The sequence below is a fragment of the Sinocyclocheilus rhinocerous genome, unplaced genomic scaffold, assembly GCF_001515625.1.
Source record: "Sinocyclocheilus rhinocerous isolate Xijiao unplaced genomic scaffold, SAMN03320098_v1.1 scaffold271, whole genome shotgun sequence".
NCBI classification, from domain to species: Eukaryota; Metazoa; Chordata; class Actinopteri; order Cypriniformes; family Cyprinidae; genus Sinocyclocheilus; species Sinocyclocheilus rhinocerous.
Genome location: NW_015657574.1, coordinates 485,074 through 507,105, shown reverse-complemented (window position 1 = coordinate 507,105; position 22,032 = coordinate 485,074). Strand labels below are relative to the sequence as shown.

Sequence of the window (22,032 nt, the reverse complement as noted above, 5' to 3'; positions counted from 1 at the left end):
AGCTCATGCCAGGAGTGCTCTAGATAATGACTACTATAAATATATGGAGTGTTTTAGAAGTTTCCATGTCAGCAATGTTGCTCATTACAGGGGTGTATGGAGAGAACCATTTCATTCACTCTGTGTACTAAAACATTAAGTCTTGATTAAACTTGAAAAGTTCACACTTCCAGGTTAAAAAAAAATTTGAAATGTGAATTTTAAAGACCTTTTACTGGTCAGTAACTACTGGCTCATTGTATCAAACTGACTTTCAACATCAGTTATAAACTGTAACAATATGGAAATCAGCCTTTCTTTTGATTTTTCACCCTACCTCAATGAGAAAACAGAGGGAGACATTTTGAAAGAATGTGGTTGACGTCATTAAGCCTGCTCCAGTTTGGGCAGACACTATAAAGCTTCACAGCAGCTGAAAGAGAATTGATTAAGCCTGTGTAGGCAACAAAGGCAAACCTTGCCAAATGTTTCACTTCTTTTCCTGGATGTTGATCTACACTATACCTACATGGTCATATTACTCTCATGTTCAATGGAACAGTTGAAAAGTACTTTTGTCTTACAAATGACAGTAATTACCCCTTTACCAAGTGACAGGTAACAATGGAACTTCAGCACAAATTATTCAAGTCTACTTTATTACAAAATTTATTTTTTTTAAATAAAAACACTATTTGCAGTAAACAGATGCACGTTACAATAAAAATGAGAAGATGAGTTGTAGACAACTATTTCTGGTCTTCACTATGCCCAAAAGGCAAAGCAAAGAAAAAAGCAGCAAGTAGATTGTTTCTTTTTATTATCATTTAAAACAACAAAAATAAAAAAGACATTTTAGTATTCGATTATTAAAACTAAGGAAAGTTAAAGAAAAGAAAAAAAAATTTAAACAAACTGTAGAAATAAGTGAGGTTGAGTCCAAACAGTTCATAGTTTGTGTCCATTCATGCACTCCGATTGAGTCTCTAAAAATCAGCATCCAGTCTGAAAGCGTTATCTGTGGTTCCGGACATGACTCCCATCCGCTGGTACTCGCCGACTCGCTTCTCAAAGAAGTTGGTCTTGCCCTCCAAGGAAATGTTCTCCATGAAGTCAAAAGGATTTTCCACTTTATAGACCTAGAAAGCAAATTTAAAGGTCAAGTTAAAATACCATCTGTTAAAACGAAAGCATAGAACAAGGCTACTGACCTGGGGTCAGTCACAAAGACTATACTGCCACCATGAGCAGAGATGTAAAACTACCAACAACAAAAAAACTCCACCAACCCTACCTTGTCAAGTCCCAGCTCCAGCAGAAGTCTGTCAGCCACAAACTCAATGTATTGCTTCATCAGGTCACAATTCATACCAATAAGCTTTACTGGCAGAGCATCAGTCAGGAATTCCTAGGAAGTTAAAGAAAAATTTGATTTGTTTCTCACCAATAGGATGCATTTCACTGAAGTTACAGTACAGCTTGTACACACAAAAATCCAAAGCAACAAAGACTGTCACTGAAAACCAGAAAGGTTGAAACCCTGAAAAGTATATGGCATTATTAAGGCACACAAACCTGTTCAATTTCAACTGCATTCATGATGATTTTCTTTACTTTTGCCTCTGAAGGTTTGTTGACCAAGTGCTTGAACATGAGGCAAGCAAAGTCACAATGAAGACCCTGTAAGGATAAGAACAAACGTGAAGACCACATCTTCAACTTTCACGCCACACTTCCAAACGCATTCGTACCAGTGTTAGGGTGCATCTCAAAATGGTTACCTCATCTCTGCTGATAAGTTCATTGGAGAAGGTGAGTCCAGGCATGAGTCCTCTCTTCTTTAGCCAGAAAATAGAAGCAAAAGACCCCAAAAAGAAGATTCCTTCCACAGCAGCAAAAGCCACCACTCTCTCCCCTGAATACAAAGACTTTATTAGCTCAAACTTTTAGTTTACAATAAAAAAATATACAAAAATAGTATATTAATACAACATACCGTATTGTGCATTTTTGTCACAAATCCAGTTGAGCGCCCAGTCGGCCTTCTTCTTTATGCAAGGCATCGTCTCAATGGCATTGAAAAGAAATTCTCTACAAGACAAAAATCAAAACACCTCATTAGTCAGCTAAATGTCTAAATACACAGATCATAATTAAACAAGCATGTTTATGGAGCTCAGTAAAGGCGATAGTTTCGTGCTGACGCCCTACAACCAGCTGACCACATGTCCACTGATCTTGAGCAGTCAACACTCAGCTCCCATTATCAGCTGAGGTACGTACCCCTGCGCCACTCATCATTGCCCCAAATAACTCCAACATCATTTCCAAAAGCTCACCTCTCTTTGGGATCTTTGATGTAGGTGTCAATCAACAGACTGTACATTTCAGAGTGGATGTTTTCCATGGCAATCTGGAAACCGTAGAAGCAGCGGGCTTCAGTCACTTGGACTTCCTGAGTAAATCGCTCCACCTAGAGCACCACAGAACAAGCCATTAGAATAGAGTGTTTTTTTTTTTACATGTGTTTGCACAAGTTTGCCTCTGAGCTCACCAAGTTCTCATTGACAATGCCATCACTCGCAGCAAAAAAAGCCAAAACATGAGAGATGAAGTATCTCTCCTCGTCTTTCAGGGAGTCCCAGTGCTGAAGATCTTTGGACAGGTCAACCTTGGAGAAAATAAAACGCAAAACTTTCAAAATGCTGCACTTTTTTTTTTTTTTATCAAATTAAGTGTGCCAACAGCTTTGATGCCATATTTAAGACCCATAAGAATATGGGACAAAATTTTATATCACCCGTGTTAACAAATACTTTGAAGCTCACCTCCTCTGCAGTCCAGAAAGAGGCCTCGGCCTTCTTGTACATCTGCCAGATGTCATGGTACTGAATTGGGAAAATGACAAAGCGGTGGGGGTTCTCCTTCAGAAGGGGCTCCTCCTCCACAGCTCCTTTCCTAGCTTTTGTCTGCTCCTTAAAAGTCAAAGGTAAAACTTTAGATTTGGCAACAAACCAAATTTTAAATGGCAAGTAAAAAACTAACAGCCAGGGTGAATGGGAGAGCACAAAATTCTTATTGGCATCACATTTTTTAAAGACTTGAAAACCAAAATGACTTTACTTATTTTACCTAACAAAAATGGTTTAATTCAACTATGCGGCATTAAACACTTTAATATTTACCATTTTGACAATATTCCTGAAATAACCCTGGTTTTGCCAGGGTTTGTTGCCTTAGTAACCATTTTCATATTAGGAATTTTGACAACAGAAATAAAAGCAAACGGGGAAAAGGAAAGTTAACTGGATTTTCTTCGTGGCTTTTATAAGCATGGGTCCATAGAGGGTTTACGTTTCATTCATCTCTCCAAGTGATACTACTACTTCCGGTCTAGTTTGCCGGTAAAAAAAAAAAAAAAGTTCATATAACGTTAAACATTGTCATAAAATATGGGAGTATTTTCATATTTACACGCATGTTTTCACGTGAATTCTGCGTCGTTTACAGAACATTAAATCAGTTCGAGCTACTGACCCACCAAAACAAGATAATACCCAATAAATTGACTGGCTCAAAACACAAAATAATACCCATTTTAGGTGACCGTATGTCATGGACTTAAGTAGATTTGCTTTACGAGCTATTTTTCTTATTAAAGGTCAGGATATTTTGGATGGACCAGCCCAACTTGGCACGCTCTGAAACCGCCAAATTTCATCAACCACTTTAAAGACATCGCTCGACAAATCACTAATCATTTAAGATAGTATATATTTAACATGCATTGATGTTGTAAATCCTGAAGAAACGTACAGGAATGCAGTTAAATTGAGCGTACCTCTGAATCAAAGATTTTGCGCGCCGTTTTGGACGCCAGGATTCTAGTGGAGTTCAGACTGGGCGGCTGAGAACAAAACAAATCACCAATTTAGGATCTACAGCAAAATGAACGGTTTAACATTTGTCCTTTAATTAAACAAAGGTGATAGTTCTACCAAAGTATGTAGTATTCATCTAGACACCTAAAATGTAAAGCATCTCAATACAAGTCTTATGAGTATTATAATATAACTAAACTAATAATAATAAACTTACCGTGTTTTCTTTGTCCACCAAGGACATGCTATTGATTTTGGTAGAAATGGCGTTTTCATTCTTAGTTTTTAGTGGAGAGCGAGTTGACAGCATTGTTAAAGCTTGAAGTGTTAGGTAAAACAGAAAATGAGGATAAGTTAAAAAAAAAAAAATTAACAACTTCTAAAACAGTCCGCTACAAATAAATAAAACGGAAAGCATAAACTTGAAGATCTACAGTCCAGCTGGAGGGAAGAAAACGAAGGATGAACGCCGGAGAATCTTTTATATTCGATTCTTGGCGCTCATTCTCATCCAATAAGAAAAGGGCCAACTTCGCCGCTTTGTTTGGTCCTTTTAACTCTTTCATTAGACGAACCAATCAGAATTCTCTAAGACGTCACGTGAGAGTTACGCCTCGCGGGAAATTCAAACGTGTTGGCTGGGGGATGCGAAGTGTTACACAAAAGCCGAACGTGCAATTATACAAACTGGTTTAAAAAGGCGCGAATACGATACAAAAGCTGTATAATATCAAGTTATTATTTTTTACAAAGTATTTCATTTACATTTTGTAAATAAAAAAATTTGTAAGAAAAAAAAATGTACGAAATGTGTTCAAGTTAAGAGCCCACACTTACATTTGCAAGCAATAGCATTTCTGTTTGCACTCTACATTAATGAGTCGGCATTATTTGTAATTTATTTTGAACAGAATAATGTTAATGAAAATGATACGTAGTGCCAATGAAACCACTACTAGTCGAGACCGACTGCAGTTCTCAGTCACACACAGATACCCTGATTCACATTAAACAGCACACAATAAAACTTTACTTAGGTAAAACAACATCCCCTATACTGTGTGGGGGAAAATACGTTTTTAAAGTGCCCCTTTTTTATAACGTTGCAGCCACAAATCCAAACTTACTTTCAACAAAACCTTCCTGAAAGGAAGCAATGGTTTGGCGCCAGATTTGAGTAAACGATCAAAACAAATAACGTAAACCCTTACGATCACCCAGATACATCCCAAAACCCTAAATACTCATTTTTAATGGTGAACACAAAACTAGACATGTGATCTTTGATATTACTACCTTCATAAAATCATCCTGTTGACGTGGCGAAAATGTTTTGTTCCCCTTCTTCCTGTTTCTCAAAAAAGAGAAGCAAAAAGATCATGTTGAGCATCATTAATTAATATAGCATGTTACATAAGTGTCTAACAAGAGAGATTCTAAGTATATGTATTTATTGGCGATTAAACTTTACAGCACAACAAACTATCAGCTGTTAAGCCAGTTGCTCACTACAACCAAACCAAAACACGAATTCCTAGAGCTTTGAGATTAATTTCAAAATCTACATTAAAACAAAAACTCAAATTGTTTAAAACGTATTTTGCAAACATATTGAAATGCATTTTTTTTGTTTCATAACAAAAACATTTTCAGGACGCGGGAGTCGACAAAGAACAATAAAAACGCCCAAGAGGTCACTGCCTGGGATAAAATACAGCATGCTTTTGAGATACTGCTCTCTCGTGGCGGGAGGACAATAACCACACGTTTTATGATAATTTTGTTTCAACTCGCCAAATAAATTGTGGTAACAAAGCGATACATTTGTGTTAAGGAAAAAAACTGCATACATGTCTTTTTCATAATATTTACTCTCAGACGACATTATTTATTTAGTTATTAATGTAATGGTTTGTTCTATGTTTTTGACTGAATAATAATACAAGCAGAATAAAATATTCCAACCCAAAATAAAGATATAATATAAATAATTCTTAGCTACTATGAAATCACCAGATGCGATAGTACTGGATAATACTTTCAGCCCTGTTGTGGAAATGAAACAAATTCTCGAACAGTTATGTCATACAGTAAACTGCCTCTAATCCTGAAGAGACCAGCAGGGGGAGGCCTCACCTCTATTTAAATTGGCCGTTTTCGAGACATTTAAAATGAATTGTATGCATTTGCGAAAAGTTGCTAAAATGCTTCTATTATCATATATGACCAACAACTAATGGTCAAATGCGAATATGGCATAAAACTGGTTCTCCACAAGATAAAAAGACTGTCCATCGTCGAGTCTTCCCATTTTGCTTACTTCTCACTTTAGATAAATATCATTAAAACAGAAAAAAAAAACTGTATTTTAAATCAGCTTTCAGTGCAGTAACAGTGTCTTTTGTTTTTTCTTTGTGTTTTCTTTTTTCGTTTGGAAATATCGGTCAGTAAGGCAAATGGGCGGAGACCAAGGCTTGTCAGTCAAGCTGCTGTTGCCATATTTACAACTCGTCATCCTCTGTGATTGGTCGCGCCCCCTAACCGCTCCACAATGAAGCAATGTGATTGGACGAGGTTTGTTACTGGGTGCTGTGGGGTGACAGTGTTGAGAATTGATGTTTCAAAAAGAACACAAAGAATGGCCTTCTCAGCTGCCGTAGTTGCAACTCTTGCGTCATCAGAACAGAGTGTTCAACGCACCACCGTTTCCGTTTAAAAAAACGTTTTGCACCGGTTTTGTTGGGGCTGAACGCAGCCCTGGTGTTGTGTAACTGTGTCGTCACGCCAGTTCATGGCTATGTAATGATTCTATTGTTTTCCTTTTCTACGTTTTACACGTTGTGTAACGCTTGTCAACCAGTGTTTATGTTACGTGTAATGTTTTTTGTTGTGTAATTTCTAAATTTAATCCGTTTTAAGTGGGGTTTTTTTTTAGATTAAGCAGTGTGTAATGGCTTAAAATGTTTTTTTTTAATATATATATTACTGAGGTCTCAAACTCAGCTCAATAACAATATCAGCGACAACAAATAAAACATTCTATATTCTTACTACAAATGTTTATTATTAAATAATATTGAATATTGCAGGTAGTATCGCATACAGGAATACTGTCCAATTAACAGAAGTAACATCAATAACATTTATTCATATATCAACAATAAATGCCAATTTGAATACACATTACATTCATATAGATAGTGATATTTATATACAACTATACAACAGTAAAGAGTAAGTAACAGATGAACTGATGCAAAGACTTTGGCAAAGGGAGTAAATACATATTGGGAGACATAACTTATATAAAAGTAAACAAGAATTCCTTATAAACAACCATGATTAAAATAAAAATCCAGTGCAATGTCACATTGTTTTATGTACACGGATGTGTAGCAGCCTTGGTTTTCTTGTTTCTGAGGTGAGTGGTCTGAGTCTTAACCTAGTTTGAGGCAGGAAGAAGCACACTAAGGGGCATGGAAGATGGTGCTTGGGAAGTGGCCATTTTGTTCACGTCGCGAACTTCGTTAGGCCACGCTGTGGACCTCTTGGTTGTCATGTGACGTCTTGCGTGCTTGGTCAGGTGGTCGCTTCGCATGAACCGACGCTCGCAGACAGGACAGACAAACTTCTTTTCACCCGTGTGTGTCCGACGATGCCTGGACAGTTCATCTGAACGGGCAAATTTTTTGTCACACCCTTCCCAATGGCAACTGAAAGGCTTCTCACCTGAGATATAGAGAAAGATGATCAACAACCATATTTTATGGGTACAACCTATTAGAACAAAAACATGTCAGATAGACACAAACCTGTATGGGTTCTCAAATGAGCCTTCAAGTGGGAACTTTTGAAGTAAGTCTTCTTGCATCCTTGGAAGTTGCAGACGTAGTTCCGCCTGCGCAAGAAGTCAGATTGTGTCACTCCGCCGCTCTGACCTGAGGGCACGTAGACTGGAGCGGGTGCCAAGGGCAGGAGCTTCGTGTTCCCAAGCGTAACAATGCTCTGCTGGCAGGTGGAGGATTGGGATACCTGGGACTGCGGGACGACAAACATCACCGTGCCCTGAGCCACAGGTGAGCCCACCAGAAGAGGTTGAGAATGTGGAAGAATGGGCTTCGACCCCGAGGCATGCATCTGAACTGGAGTCTGAACAAATGCGGAGATGATTCCAGTCCGCCCTGTAACAGGAAACACCTGACAGAGCACCGGCGGGCTGGATATGGGCGACTGAGGAACGGCAGACTGTGATGTTGGGATAGCAATGCCTGTGGAGTGAGGAGAAGGGGAAGTTCTCTCCGTTTCTGCAGTGTCACATGGGTTACTGCAGGTTTGCAGTTCTGCTGTGAGGTTGGCAATTGGCTCTGTGTGCTGTAGAGGGATTTCTGAGGAACATGGCTTCTCCTGCCCTGTGGTTGGAGATGGAATGTTGTGGTCCACGGATCTGTCGGCGGTGTGCCGTATAACGCTGGTGGCTCTGTGAAGTGAGGGCTGTTCTGTCGGTGGAGCTGGGTTGAACAGGACTGTGGTGCTGGGATGCAAGTTGACGTGACATGCAGCCCTGTTGGTCAAGGCTGAGCATAGTCTGGGATGTGGTTTGAGACCTGAGCAGGCCACTGAGGTACTGAGAACCGCTGTGCCTGAAGTTTCCGCAAAGCTTGGGCTGTGGGGAGGGGTCATGCACTGTTGGAAAGAAGAGATTTGCATTGAGCATTGGGAATTGCCTTTAATTGACTACACAACTTCTACCCAGATTTTTGGCCCAATTTTAAGCCTGGACGAGTTGATGCTAGTTGCCAAAAGTCACAATCAGTCAGATTTTGGCTTGTCGGAGTTGACACAGAAAATCAAATAGTGTGTGATGGGCACAGACTCTGATTTTTTAGCTTCAGACTAAGAGTCCATCCAGTTGGAGGATATCAAATATATTATTTGTGCCAATTTTAGAACAAATATTGTTTTAATTTTAATGCATCTCCTAGTTTCTGTGTGAGTTTGTAGTATTTGTAATGACTTCATAGTCATAGTCCCCTATGATGTCCAGTTTTTCTCTGCAATCATTTTCAAAGTCGGCAAGTGTATGATGCCTAGTGTTTTAAAATCTGTTTTGATTTTAAAAGTCATGTAGTGTATTCTTGCCATTAACAACACTACACTACACTTTCAAAATAATGAAACAACTTTTGCTTCAGCAGCATCCCCAAGCCTTTTTTGGAAATATGTATTTATACTGCTCATTAAGAACTAGAACACAGTCCGGTTTCTTTTCTTTTTTGTTTTTTTAAAGAGTCACTCACCAGTGATGAGAGGGAGACCAGGTCTTTAGGGGACTCGTTGAGTTCAGGCTGCAAAGGGAGAGAATCGCAAGAGTCTGAGGTGGGCGTCAGTGGGCGAGGCTTGTCCGTCCTCTGGACCCAGGAGCTCATGCAAACCAAAGCCTCTGCAGCCTCCAGGTCATTGTATTCCAGAGTGGAGGAGCAGGACTTCTCACTGTCATGCCTGTTTCTCTCCATCATCACCTCACAGATGTCCACAAGACTGGGCTGCGGATTGGAAAAAAAAAATTGGTCATTTTAATGCCACAGTAGGCTGGTTGCTGAGCTACAATAACACTGAATTTGAGTCGACACTATCACTGTAATGAAACGTATTCAATGTAATTGCATGATATACAATAAAAGTGGCAAAATGGGCGATGTTTGTCTTGCATCTGCTGTAAATAGCTTATGTCATTCATAAGCAAAGAAAGGGGCCCCAGAACTGGTCGACTACACCCACCTAGAGCCTTGCATAGCGTTAACCATGAGCTGCTGGGAACCTCCCATTGCCAAATATAGATTTAAGAGTGAGGTGCACCCAACCAAAGCGCCATGTGAGTGTGCCATGCAAAAAGTATCATCCAAGGGTGGTAAACCAAATCAAGGCATATTGCATTAATGTTACTATTTTTGTCATAACGGAGCCTTTATGATATACCAAGAGTGATAGAAACAATGCACATCGTTGTTGTTGTTGTAATAACACAAACAAACAATGCATTCAAAATAACTGACAATTTAATGCAAAAATGAAATAGGAGAAAAATGTTCAAACTCAAGTATGTTCAAGGTTCAAATAAGGTCGCTAGCAAATAATATATATATATTATTTGACAACAGTTTCAACGTAAAGTAGCACTGCCGCTTAATGCAGGAGGGAAATGCACAACAATGATTGCGGCAAACGGTTCGTCATGACTTAATTTAATTAAAGCAGTATAACACAAAGAATGTTGCTCGTTGTTGCAAATGTCAAGAACATCAAATATGTTTTTATGCGTGTAAACAGAAATTATAAACATTGCTCTGTTCAAAGTCAACTGTTCTCCGTCAATGAGCATTAAAATTATTTTATATGGGTCGCAACTTGCAGCAAAAGCGGATGTCATTAGTGGGTCAATGCGCAAAAACTAAAAAGTAGCAATAAAACCACTTTGGCAATATAATCAACTTACCCGGCCGGAGTCAGAAGCAAAATTCAGCATATGTGTAAGTAAATTAAAAGCAACGGGAAGACAGCTGTGATACGAAGCCTGTCCACATAAGTCTAACCACTTTTTACAGCAAGGTTCAACCTCAGCTGAATGAATCAGAAGCTCAAAAAAAACAACAGAAAGAAAGAAAGAAAAAACAGAAACAAAATTCAGATCACTCTGGTGGGTGGTAACATGTTACCAATCAAAAACAAAGGTGTAGCAGGAACGGACCAATGGGAAAGCAGGCAGCGCGTGATCAGTACGTGATCGCTCGTTGATTGGCTGAAACCGGGTGCGTGGCTGTTGGGGGGCGTTACAGAGGAGTCAGCGGTGTCAGAGTAAACCCGCTGAACCCGGTGCTGGAGAACTGGGGGAAAGGTCGGCGCGGAGAACCAGCGAAATCGTGAGATACTCGCACGAGTCTGGCTATAGCTGTGCCAGTGGAGTGTGGCATGCGCAGACGAGAGTCCACACTGAAGTACGAGAGCCAACGCCTGTGTTCAAAACAAATTTTAAACAAAGAAGCAAAACCGTATAGTACACATTTTACAGAAAATATAGACTGTATTGATTTTATAATATAAACTCTCGTCGTGAATGTTTAGTAGCCTCCCGCGACTGGTGCACAAAGGGGAAACGGGGACACGGTGCTGCTTATGAAAGTAACAGCCTACAATGGAAATAATGAATAACAGCTCTGTACTAATAATGAAACAATAATAGTGCCTATATAGCAATATAATATCGAAATAATTCATTTACATATTTACTTCGCCTTTTTGACGAAAATAAACAATTTAAGAAAAATAGTATTTTGTGAGAGAATGCGTGTTTTTCTGTCATCTCCGCATCACGTGCGTACACAGACCAGGTTTTAGTGAACTAAACTGAACTCAGGAACCTCTGCTTTCTGGGAAAGAATCCAGGGCGGAGCCTATGAGTGTACTGCATCTCTTTGTTGTAGCTACACTAACCTTGATGGGTCTCTCTCTTTGTATTTTTGTCGTGATAATTAGCTGTTTCTACACTAAAAAGATTAGTGAGAACAAGTGTAAATGTGTGCAAATCATATATATTCTAATTGTGTGTCTCTGCAGGAGGGCTGTGATTTGGCTGGTCTGTCTGTGTGAGTAGAGCTGAGCAGACAAAAGGCTTCATCAGTCGCCCCCTCCTCTTCAGAGATTCAGATATCCAGTCAAAAGACAGAAAAGATCATATTTCTCTGTCTGTGATGTGTCATACAGCCGAGGAAAACATTTGCTGTCTTTGGAAAATCTCAGTAATCATTAACGTTCTTAGAATGGCAGTTAAAAAATAAAGTAAATTTATGGTTGACATTCTAAAAGTAGTCTAATGTATCACATATAATTAGACAACACTTCATGTCTTAAATAATGTACACGATTGTTTTTTTTTTTACCCACAAAGATGAACCAATAATATAAAACGAGTCCTAAACACATAATTGACACATGAACAAAGGCAAATATTATGTCCTATTAAACAGCAATATTTAATTCTATATAAATAGGAGGTTCAGCTAATTTGACTGATTATAAAGAAATAGATCTGGTAATATTTGGTAATCCAATGGCACAGATTTACTTTTAGAAGTGCTAAACGAACACATTAACAACAAAAGAGGATTTTTGTTAGAGGAGCACATTTCTTTATAGGGGTGTAGAAGGCAACATCTGGTTTTGCTTCATAATTGTTACATTTTGAATGCAGAATTGGAATGTTTCTGTTGTTTTTATATCTGATAAAAGTGGTAGGCCTATTGTGGGAGTCACAAGTAAAGAAAAAAGAGACTAAGGTCTTTAATACTGCACAGATGATTTCATGTAAGTCTCATTTAGCAAGATCTGTTTTAAAAATAAAGCAAAACACTGAGACTGACAGGAAAGCAGATCTACTGTGTTGATGGAACAATGAAACAGGTAAACGAATTAGAAGAAAAGTTGCACATGAAAACATTCTGTCAAAAGTAACTGGATATACACTACCGATAATTAAATGTTAGGTCTCTGTAAGATTTTTTCATGTTTTTCAAAGAAGTCTCATATTCAACAACACTGCATTTATTTGATCAAATATGCAGCAAAAACAGTAATATTGTGAAATATTCTTAAAACGTAAGTGTCTAAATGTCTTTACTGGTAAGTTTGATCAAATTTATAGTGTCTTTGTTGAATAAAATTAATTTCTTATTGACCCCAAACATCTGAACAGTAGTGTGGATTCTGGAACTCAAGCACAGTGAGGTTAGCTCTTTATATACTTATATTCTTAAATATATTTTGATATATTATTTAATATAACACCATTCAGCAGCTGTATTCAGAAATTAATGAAGGAATCAATAAAGGATAGAATTGTGTCATTTAAACACTCAAATGATTTTACAGAAAGCAGTTGTAATTTTAAGAAAAAATATCCACATATTAATCAAAAGAAGTACACTATTGTTCAAAATGTAACAATAATGAAACAAAACCAGATGTTGCCTTGCACCCCATGGAGTACTGAGAATGTAGTTTTGTTTCTCAAGAACTATTACATAAATAATGTTGTCCAATAAATAATATTGTCCAGAATTAGAACTAAAAGGTTAGCATAAAATGTAAGTGACTAAATAGAATATATTTCACTAGATATTACTACTTGAATTAGTCATGCATTTTCCATTTCATTATGTGACAGCAAAACATTTTTTTCCTCTGCACTGCATGATTCTGCTTCCTTCCTTGTGAGCTGAATTGCATACGAATGAAGATTTGAACTGGTATGGGGTGTTGAAGGTCAAGTCTTGTTAATGAAGAATAAAATTCTATAAACAATTTTGGAGTTCTATAAAACATGTATAACCTTTGATTGCTTTGCACACAAATTTAAAATGAAGCTGAGAAAATACAAGGATTGTCAGACCCAAAATAACCAAATTTTACAGTCTTGCAAAGACTCTATAGGTTCATCATCTGCCTTTTCAAGAAGCGGAGCTTCTCCTGATGGATGGTATGAGCTGTTTGAACCCAGAGACCGTGGAATCTTGGGAGGGTAGTGAGGCCATGTATGGGGGTTAGGCTGCGGGCCAGTGGAGACAGAGTCTGTGTGTCTGTGTGTGTGTGTGAAAGAGAGAGGCCAAACAGGGCATGCAAACACACAGGCTATAGGAGGGTTGGGTGGCAGATGTGCTGTCCTCTTTGGGCTGATGAAGAAAAACAGTTAAAAACAGTTGAAACTTTGGGGCTCAATCCAATATGTGCTGCTGCAGAGCGTCTGAACCGAATGACTTGTGCTCAGATAGGTGGGGTTCTCAAAAAGTAGGTCATCCAAAAAGGGCGGGCGTGCTTTTAACCTCTGAGATGCAACATGCTTTCTGTGTTGCGTAGCCCGGATCTTCTGCATCCTGCCTGTAACAAAATAAATGACCATTTATAAATTAACATCATAAATTAAAGTAAGAGCATCTAGTGTTGGTGCTTTATTCTCACCATTTCTGTCCTGGAATGAGACACACTTACTCAGCGTTTTGACTAAGTTACATAAATTCTCAGAGGCACCATCACATGAGTTGTGACTGTAAGAGCAAACAGCTCGCCTCCACACTAACGACCCATACAGAAGGATAGAAACATTTTCACAATATTCACACCAGTCTGTACTGAATATGCAACGTAGTGCAAGAAAGGATAAATGCACATTGACTTACACTGAACAGTTTACTAGCAAATAGCACACAACTAAAACAACTGTACACCAGATGGCCTATACTCTTTGTTTAACTAACATTAGTGATAAACTGTAAACTATGGTTTTCTATCTAAACAGGAAATGGATCTTAAATCATTCAGAATGTAATCTATTGTGTGGAACTTTGCTTTTGTGAACCACTGGAAAACACTTATTACTGCTACACTTCAGCAGGTCGATCCTGTCTAAAAATACATTGTGCACAACATATATCGTGGAAAATGCATATTTTGATTCCATTTTATATTTTGCAAAGCATTTTTGCAGATAAAAAAAGTAGGCGTTGCGTATTGTATGGTGCAAACAAAGTAGGTCTATAATACTCACATTTTAGTATTACACCATTTTATATACAGAGTTTGAAGGTTTTGTCACTGAAAGAGCATATTTATCAGTGATCTGGTAAAAGATGAAGAAAAACGCGGGGAAAAAATATTAAGACCCCAATTTTGAGGCAAACGTCGCTTTTACGTCAAATTAATATTAATATTTAAACTTTTCTAATGTAAATTTATGATATAAAACATGAGCTATAAATGGTTGAGAGCACTTTCAGAGGACTTAACATTGCTAGACACAGAAAAATCTAACTAAACTTCAGCGTCAAAGCAACAAACACTAAAAGCAGTGTCGCGGGTCAAAGAATGAAAGAGAAACATTTTTGGGGGAGGAGAGGAAGCGAGGTGTGAGATAAAACATTAGAGATAAGACTATCAGTTGTTTACAATTAAATTACGCCGGAGACTTTGCGGTCTAGCGTGTTTATCTATATGTACACAAACCCTGGTCAGTTACTCAGGGTTAAAATCCGCTCGTGCAGCGCAACCCCCAGACCGAGTGTTTTCCTTTTGGCACCATGTAGTGTGTGCAGCTCAAAAATAGTGCTGTCTGTTTGGGAGAGCCCAAGTCAAACAGAAATCATGCCAGGAAAACTCTGCGGACTGCCCCTCTACACGTGAGAAGGGAAAACAACTCTGAAAAGTATGCCGGGTACGTTGTTTCGCTGGAAACAAAGAGTTTCCGAGTGTATATGTTTGTGCATGTCATAGCTTCTCTTGCAAGAAGCATGTGGACCGTACAGCACACAGACTCTCTTGTCCTGGTTTCCCCTCTGGCTCCATCTTTCCCAAATTTCTTCGTTCTTCCATCACTCTTGCCCTGCAAACAGTTCGTGTTTTTCTCTCTAGATCATCCATGCTGGACTTACTGCTACAGTAAAATTCCTCTGGCCGGTGATACTGTAGTCCTTGTAATCATCAACTAAAGTTTTAGTGTTTTCGATTTTTTCCTGCCTTTTTTAAAATTACCATTTTCATTAACAAAAATTTAAAATGTGTATACTGTAGGCTATATATAAGCTATTATTAGCTGGTCAAAAGAGCAAAAGAAACAGAAATATGCATACAATTAAAAACAATATAAACTCTTGTCAGAAGAACCCTTATAATCTTGTGTTATTTAAATAGGTGTTTTTACTCATGAGACTTTTAAGACAAACCTTTGCCATGTTATATTTGAGGCATAATTTTTGAGGCTTAACAAGGTGTATAGTAGTACTGATGTTGAGGACAGTGTGACAGCAGTGGGTTGCAAAAGGACAGCTTATATATATTAGTTTCAATCACAGTGTGATCAAATAACATTCTCCTGCATGAGTCAATTCTTGGATTGAAAGGGGTGAAATAGCAAATTTCTTCGTTCTTCCATCACTCTTGCCCTGCAAACAGTTCGTGTTTTTCTCTCTAGATCATCCATGCTGGACTTACTGCTACAGTAAAATTCCTCTGGCCGGTGATACTGTAGTCCTTGTAATCATCAACTAAAGTTTTAGTGTTTTCGATTTTTTCCTGCCTTTTTTAAAATTACCATTTTCATTAACAAAAATTTAAAATGTGTATACTGTAGGCTATATATAAGCTATTATTAGCTGGTCAAAAGAGCAAAAGAAACAGAAATATGCATACAATTAAAAACAATATAAACTCTTGTCAGAAGAACCCTTATAATCTTGTGTTATTTAAATAGGTGTTTTTACTCATGAGACTTTTAAGACAAACCTTTGCCATGTTATATTTGAGGCATAATTTTTGAGGCTTAACAAGGTGTATAGTAGTACTGATGTTGAGGACAGTGTGACAGCAGTGGGTTGCAAAAGGACAGCTTATATATATTAGTTTCAATCACAGTGTGATCAAATAACATTCTCCTGCATGAGTCAATTCTTGGATTGAAAGGGGTGAAATAGCTTATGACCCTTTATCTGGGACAAAATACTGCGAAAACTAGTTAGACAAAACCCTCGTTCAGTAGAAAGACCCAGTAGAATTACTGTCAATTTTGCTCCCACAAATTAAAAGACAACATATTTTTAGTGAGCTGCAGGACAAAGGAATCTATCAGCACTCCATTGTCAGGTGCATTATGCCCCCTGTTGGTTCATCCGTGTAGCTACATTCAATGTAAGTGGTGTATTTTTTAATCAAAATATAAAATACATAAAAAAAAAAAACACTTTTGAGGGAAACCGATACTGTTCATTCCAAGTCTCATAACAGATTTAACAGCATAACAGCAAGACACTATTGAAAATAATGCTCAAAAGTGAAAATCTGACATGACAAAAGAACAAATCTGCTGCTGTTGATGCAGGGAAACAAAAGGGATCTTGGGAACTGATATGCAGATTTCATACTCCAGTGATATTCTCGTCATGAACACGGGTTTTCTTTCTAACAACATGGGTTGCGGTTTTGGACCTTTTTTTCTTATTTTTGCAGGAAGTTAAAGTCCATTGAATCTTGGGCTGATGATTCCTTTTCAAAAAACGACGTTCAACGCTGAGAACCTCTTTGTGCACTTCTGCCTGACGGACTCCCAGAATGAAAGAGAAGAGATCCAGGACCCACACGTACATCCTGGGCAAACTGGGCTCTATTTTTGAGAAATGATCCCCACACGTCCTGAAAGAAATTAAAAAAAATTACTTATAATAGAACTAATAAATAACACATTACATTATTTTATTATATATAATAAAATACAATACTATAGTATCTGTCATTGAGAAAACAAAACATCTGTGATGACTCACCTGCGTGGGCATAATCTCAGTTCAGGATGCCAGTATTTTCGGTTGCAGAGGTACTTGAACCCGTCTTTCTTAAGGGTACAGTCCAAACGTTTCTTATACATACTGGGTCCATCCGAACCTTCCTCTTTTCCCCAGCTGAAGTGAAAGCTGGCATGAGGGTTTGTTAAGGAAGACGATTGTTCTGGTGCAGAGTCAGTAAACTTCTGAAATTTCTGCTCCAAATGTTTAGCAACGCCTGGAGAAGTGAAGGCAGACATTGGATGACATACAGAGATACAGTTTTGAGATCATTACTGAGATGTGACCAGATCAGCTTACGCCTTTTTTTCAGAACCGCGCTCTTGCGTTTCAAAGATGTAATGAAAGGCTTAGTGGTTCCCCATTGCCGTCTGAAAGTGCAGAATGAAAGCAGTTGTAGTAAAAGATTTTTCAATAAAAGTCATGTAAACTACTGAAACGGTTGTCTTACTGAGCTTCCTCTCGTTCTTCCCTCTTTCTGGCTTGCTCCAAGACTGGTTGTACAACATCAAACCACTTTTTTAACTTGAAAACTGTGAAAAGCATATAAGAACATGCTGTGAACCAAAATAACAACAAAAATGATATGCATAAAAAATACTAGCTAAAAAAAAGTGTTACGTTTCTTTTTCTTCTTCTTGGCTGCTTCCTCAGATAACTTCCTTGAGACATCAGTGAGAAAAAGGAAACATAATTAGCATAAAAATGTAACTTTACAAATCCAGTGAAGTAAAAAATTTACTTTTTGCATGGACTTCGATAACTCCAAAACCTTTAGCTACAAATTATGAAGTTATGTACCACTCCACATGATCATCCAACTTGAAAAGGAGCTTCAAGGTGACAATGATGACAGCTACTGCTTGAATGTCATAGCGCAAGAGATGAGGCTTCTCCTTGCTGGGTTCAAAGGTCAGAAAAGAGCTGTCCTCCATAGCAGCCTGTCTTATAACCTTGTGGACCCAAACATGAAGGTCATCTGGGAAAGATCAGAAATAAATGGAGTCAAAAGTGTATCAAACAAACAGATAAAAAGACGATTATATGTGTTGGGTAAATTTATTTCAAATCTTAAGCCATCATTTGCCACAAACATTACTGTCAAAAACACCCACTTGGGAGGTTTGCCTCCAACAGATAGCGGACAGTGAGCGGAAACGGGTGGAGAAGGCAATCCTTCGAAACTGTTGGGAAGGAGGGTAATTGCAAGATCCGAGCCAGAGTCACAGCTTCTTTATGAACCAGCGAGTAGGACGGAAGGTACTGTGGAAGACCAGAAGTCGTCATAGCTATTAGAAATACAATACACTGTTTCTTGACTGAAGAAATGCGAACCAGATTTGTCTTCCTCACCCGAACATTAAAGAACTGGACATCTTTTCCGAACAGACTCAGCTCCGCTGGAAATGCCTCATGAATGTTCATGTAAGGAATACACCTCTCTGAGACCATCCTGCATGAAATATGACTAAATCAGATGTTTTTCAAATTATCCGGTACAGGTATACACAGTATAAAAGCCATCATGTAATCATGATATTACATCTAAACACACTGACAGAAATGTCTAATGCTGCACACCAAGCAGAAACATTGCTTAGGACAAAATTTTGGGCCTAAAAGTCGTCCAAAGCAAACATATTAAATGCATATAAATAGCATCAAGTCAGCATAAAATCTAATTTGACCCCATTTAAATGCATGTAAATAAAGAAGGATACTTTGGTGTATGTTATGCAAAAAAAAAAAACCTTTACACCTTTAATTAATCTTATAAGTGGACTGCATGATTTGGGGGAAAATCTAATTTTTCTGACAAATAAAATAAAGTTTTGCTGTGATTGTTTGTAGGGCTACACAATTTTGTATATATCAATAACTATAAAGTAATAATAAATAAACCCAAAAAAATCTTATTAAATAAAATGTTAGATTTAAAGGGTTAGTTCACCCAAAAATGAAAATTCTGTCATTACTCACCCTTGTGTCGTTCCAAACCCGTAAGACCTTCGTTCATCTTCGGAACACCGATTAAGATATTTTTGATGAAATCTGAGGGCTCTCTGACCCTCCCATGGACAGCAAGGTAACTACCACGTTCAAGGTCCAGAAAAGTACCAAGATGATCGACAAAATAGTCCGTGTGACATCAGTGGTTCAACTGTAAAGTTACGAAGCTACGAGAATACTTTTTTGTGCAAAGAAAACAAAAATAACGACTTTATTCCACATTTTCGTCTCTACTGGGTCACTTTGGACGGGCGTTCACGACAGTACCATGACACCAGCGTGTGGCGGCGCTGACCCAGATCCGGCGTGATGATGTCATTACGTCGGATCTGGGTCAGCTTCGTAACTTTACAGTTGAACCACTGATGTCACACGGACTACTTTGTCGAACATCTTGGTACTTTTCTGGACCTTGAACGTGGTAGTTACCTTGCTGTCTATGGGAGGGTCAGAGAGCCCTCAGATTTAATCAAAAATATCTTAAATTGTGTTCCGAGGATGAACGAAGGTCTTACGGGTTTCGAACAACACGAGGGTGAGTAATTAATGACAGAATTTTCATTTTTGGGTGAACTAACCCTTTTAAGTAATCTCAAAAATAAATAAATCAATAAATAAAAGTATTTAAAGAATTAAAGTGTTTAAGTAAAACTAACTATAAAATTACAATATTTCTATTCACATCTGTCTTAATTTTGTAAAATGGTTGGCACATGTTGCATTACTAAATGCTTGTTATAAGCGATCTAACTCTTTTTTTTTTTTATCAGAGTAGATGCAGAGATAGCGATCGTGTAGAGTGGAATTTACTGTGAGCCGAGACGCTTTTAGACAATGAAAGCACAAAATCAGGAGCTGCTCATGTGTAGAAGAACACAGTGCCGCGCTTTACTCTGAAACAGGCAGTACATAACTTTATTTAAGGTAATAAACATCTTGCTCTGTCACTCGTAAATGTAATATTTAAAAAAAAATGGCCAATTTGTGTTGAGCTGTATTTGTCCTTTCAAACCTCAGTAAGTCAGCCAGAGTGATGGCCTCTCGGACCCACAGCAGAGCCAGATAGCACAGGGCCAGTGTCCGTGGCATGGTCATAAGATTGTGCATTCTTGTTCCCTTCATATTTTGGTACACAACGGCATCCAAAGACCCTGAACATACTGATGACTGTGCCTCACTGGAGTAACCTGCAGGAGAAAAAACAAAATTCAGCTCAATCAATACTGTATAAGATGTAAATGGTCCAGCTGACAAAGAGTAATCACTGTCGTACCTGAGACTGACATCTCTTCTGACATCTCTGAAGCAACTTCGGTGTGATACGACTGCTCACTTTGAGCGTTAGACTCCGAATCACTCTGTGACTTCATGAACTTGAGGGCAAAAAGGCAGGAAGAGAGCAGAGCAGTGTTGTTAATCATTTCTGGTGATTGAAATAAAGCTGAAGTAAAAATAAAATGTTGAAAATTTAAATGAAAATGAGAAATGTTGGCTTGGCAACTAATTGAAATAAATACATTCAAGTTGAAGAACTAAATAATTAAAACTAAAATACAAATAAATTATAGCTAAACATGTATTTAAAAAAATAATAATAAAAATGACAAAAGCAGTAAAGTACAACACAAAACAAATTAAAATGAACATATAAAACAACGCTAATTCAAAATATTATAATAAATACTATAATAGGATATAAGCAATACAAAAATAACACTTAAACAGAGTTGTTATTTTTACACTATATAAATTTACAGCCCTTTCTATTATTTTCAACATTAAAAAAAAAACACTTACCACCGTAAACCTTGGAGTGTACACTGGATTTCTGGTGAAAGCTTGCTGTGTGTTCTGCAGGTATCTCTTCCAGAAATTCCACAAAACTTCTGTCTGTCAAAACAAAATACGATACTTTTTTTGTGTCATCCATAACATTGTGTGGGTTTATTAGGCTAAACTAAACTACCAACCTCAAACTTCATGCAGACACCAAGACTGACCAAAGCCTTGGCCTGGTGTTTCAAGATGAACTGAAATCCCTCACATATCATCCACTCTCGCTCATTCTCTGAAAGCAGACAGAAGAAACCATGAGATCATAGAAAGGGAAGGATCTTGCAAATCTAAATGTCTTATACAGCTTATAAAGAGTGATAAAACGTGGACAGAAGACTTATTTGACTGACCTTGTCTTTTCTTTTTGGGTCTTGTTATTTGTGAGATCCTGCTGTGTTTACTATGAAGGGTGTTCACATCCACCACCTCCCTCGTTTTCTAGAAGAAGTTGAGAAAATATACAGCATGATTTGTTAAGTGTATAATGGATAATTAATTTACAGTTTCATTAATGCCACCCCCTTACAACAAATTAATTTCAATTATTTTTCCATTAATTTTTTAGGATAAGGGCCAGAGACTACATTATCAATAAGAATTACTGCATTAGCATTGAGGAATTGTAGAATATCAAAGCCCTAGACATCTAATAATGTATGTCTATTGACTAACCTCGATCACATTGTGGCAGCTCCTGCAGAAGAACTGACCCTCATCCGACACGCCCCAGTTCACAGCAGCGCACTGGCCGCATGGCTCACTGTATCCACCCTAGAGGAAGAGTCCAACAGTAAGATATCGACTACATAACAGCACATATCACCAAACAATACTACCTAAAGGAGAAACTCACAGTAAGCTGTTCGTCCATGACTTTAACACGAGCTAATGAAAACTCCCATAACAAATCGTGCGCACACAGAGTTCTGCTTGTTTTTGATAATCGAACA

At 38.0% G+C, this 22,032-nt stretch overlaps 3 protein-coding genes and 1 long non-coding RNA gene across 5 annotated transcripts in view; 1 reads left to right on the top strand and 3 right to left on the bottom strand.

Moving 5' to 3' along the window:
• The window catches only part of LOC107721308 (uncharacterized), a 17,122-nt gene extending 9,276 nt beyond the window's left edge, over nt 1-7,846 (top strand). The window contains exon 3 of the long non-coding RNA XR_001637698.1: nt 7,836-7,846. This is a non-coding gene — a long non-coding RNA (uncharacterized LOC107721308). The remainder of the gene's footprint in view (nt 1-7,835) is intronic.
• rrm2 (ribonucleotide reductase M2 polypeptide) lies at nt 620-20,839 on the bottom strand. 2 transcript variants are annotated; one of them, XM_016529243.1, is made up of 11 exons: nt 20,823-20,839; nt 4,078-4,220; nt 3,821-3,886; nt 2,808-2,954; nt 2,534-2,650; nt 2,319-2,452; nt 1,976-2,070; nt 1,761-1,894; nt 1,555-1,659; nt 1,274-1,387; nt 620-1,118 (listed from the first exon to the last, which is right to left on the bottom strand). In XM_016529243.1, the coding sequence occupies exons 2-11, from the start codon at nt 4,168-4,170 to the stop codon at nt 966-968; spliced, it is 1,158 nt and encodes a 385-aa protein (XP_016384729.1). In that variant the 5' UTR covers nt 4,171-4,220; nt 20,823-20,839; the 3' UTR covers nt 620-965. The 2 variants fall into 2 exon arrangements, with proteins under 2 accessions (XP_016384729.1, XP_016384728.1); XM_016529242.1 differs by lacking the exon at nt 20,823-20,839 and having other exon boundaries at nt 4,078-4,382.
• Nucleotides 6,934-10,516, bottom strand: klf11a (Kruppel like factor 11a). The gene is made up of 4 exons (XM_016529241.1): nt 10,354-10,516; nt 9,158-9,403; nt 7,673-8,543; nt 6,934-7,589 (listed from the first exon to the last, which is right to left on the bottom strand). The coding sequence occupies exons 1-4, from the start codon at nt 10,381-10,383 to the stop codon at nt 7,303-7,305; spliced, it is 1,434 nt and encodes a 477-aa protein (XP_016384727.1). The 5' UTR covers nt 10,384-10,516; the 3' UTR covers nt 6,934-7,302.
• taf1b (TATA box binding protein (Tbp)-associated factor, RNA polymerase I, B) lies at nt 16,656-22,032 on the bottom strand. Its single transcript, XM_016529240.1, has 15 exons — nt 21,936-22,032; nt 21,755-21,853; nt 21,433-21,520; nt 21,217-21,314; nt 21,044-21,136; nt 20,520-20,619; nt 20,259-20,433; nt 18,590-18,689; nt 18,352-18,499; nt 18,038-18,215; nt 17,858-17,898; nt 17,688-17,769; nt 17,537-17,607; nt 17,219-17,453; nt 16,656-17,087 (listed from the first exon to the last, which is right to left on the bottom strand). The coding sequence occupies exons 1-15, from the start codon at nt 21,951-21,953 to the stop codon at nt 16,814-16,816; spliced, it is 1,800 nt and encodes a 599-aa protein (XP_016384726.1). The 5' UTR covers nt 21,954-22,032; the 3' UTR covers nt 16,656-16,813.

What these genes read in the sequence shown, in the direction of transcription:
- taf1b (XM_016529240.1), bottom strand. An exon ending in AGAAGAGATGTCAGTCTCAG is followed by an intron (nt 20,434 to 20,519) that starts GTACGACAGTGA and finishes TTTCTCCTGCAG; the next exon opens with GTTACTCCAGTGAGGCACAG. An exon ending in CTGAGATTATGCCCACGCAG is followed by an intron (nt 17,088 to 17,218) that starts GTGAGTCATCAC and finishes AATTTCTTTCAG; the next exon opens with GACGTGTGGGGATCATTTCT.
- klf11a (XM_016529241.1), bottom strand. Translation starts at nt 10,383, where the DNA reads ATGCTGAATTTTGCTTCTGACTCCGGCCGG. An exon ending in TTGCTTCTGACTCCGGCCGG is followed by an intron (nt 9,404 to 10,353) that starts GTAAGTTGATTA and finishes TCCAATCCGCAG; the next exon opens with CCCAGTCTTGTGGACATCTG. An exon ending in TCATTTGAGAACCCATACAG is followed by an intron (nt 7,590 to 7,672) that starts GTTTGTGTCTAT and finishes TCTATATCTCAG; the next exon opens with GTGAGAAGCCTTTCAGTTGC.
- rrm2 (XM_016529243.1), bottom strand. Translation starts at nt 4,170, where the DNA reads ATGCTGTCAACTCGCTCTCCACTAAAAACTAAGAATGAAAACGCCATT. An exon ending in CTTTCTGGACTGCAGAGGAG is followed by an intron (nt 2,651 to 2,807) that starts GTGAGCTTCAAA and finishes ATTTTCTCCAAG; the next exon opens with GTTGACCTGTCCAAAGATCT. An exon ending in ATGCAGTTGAAATTGAACAG is followed by an intron (nt 1,388 to 1,554) that starts GTTTGTGTGCCT and finishes TTAACTTCCTAG; the next exon opens with GAATTCCTGACTGATGCTCT.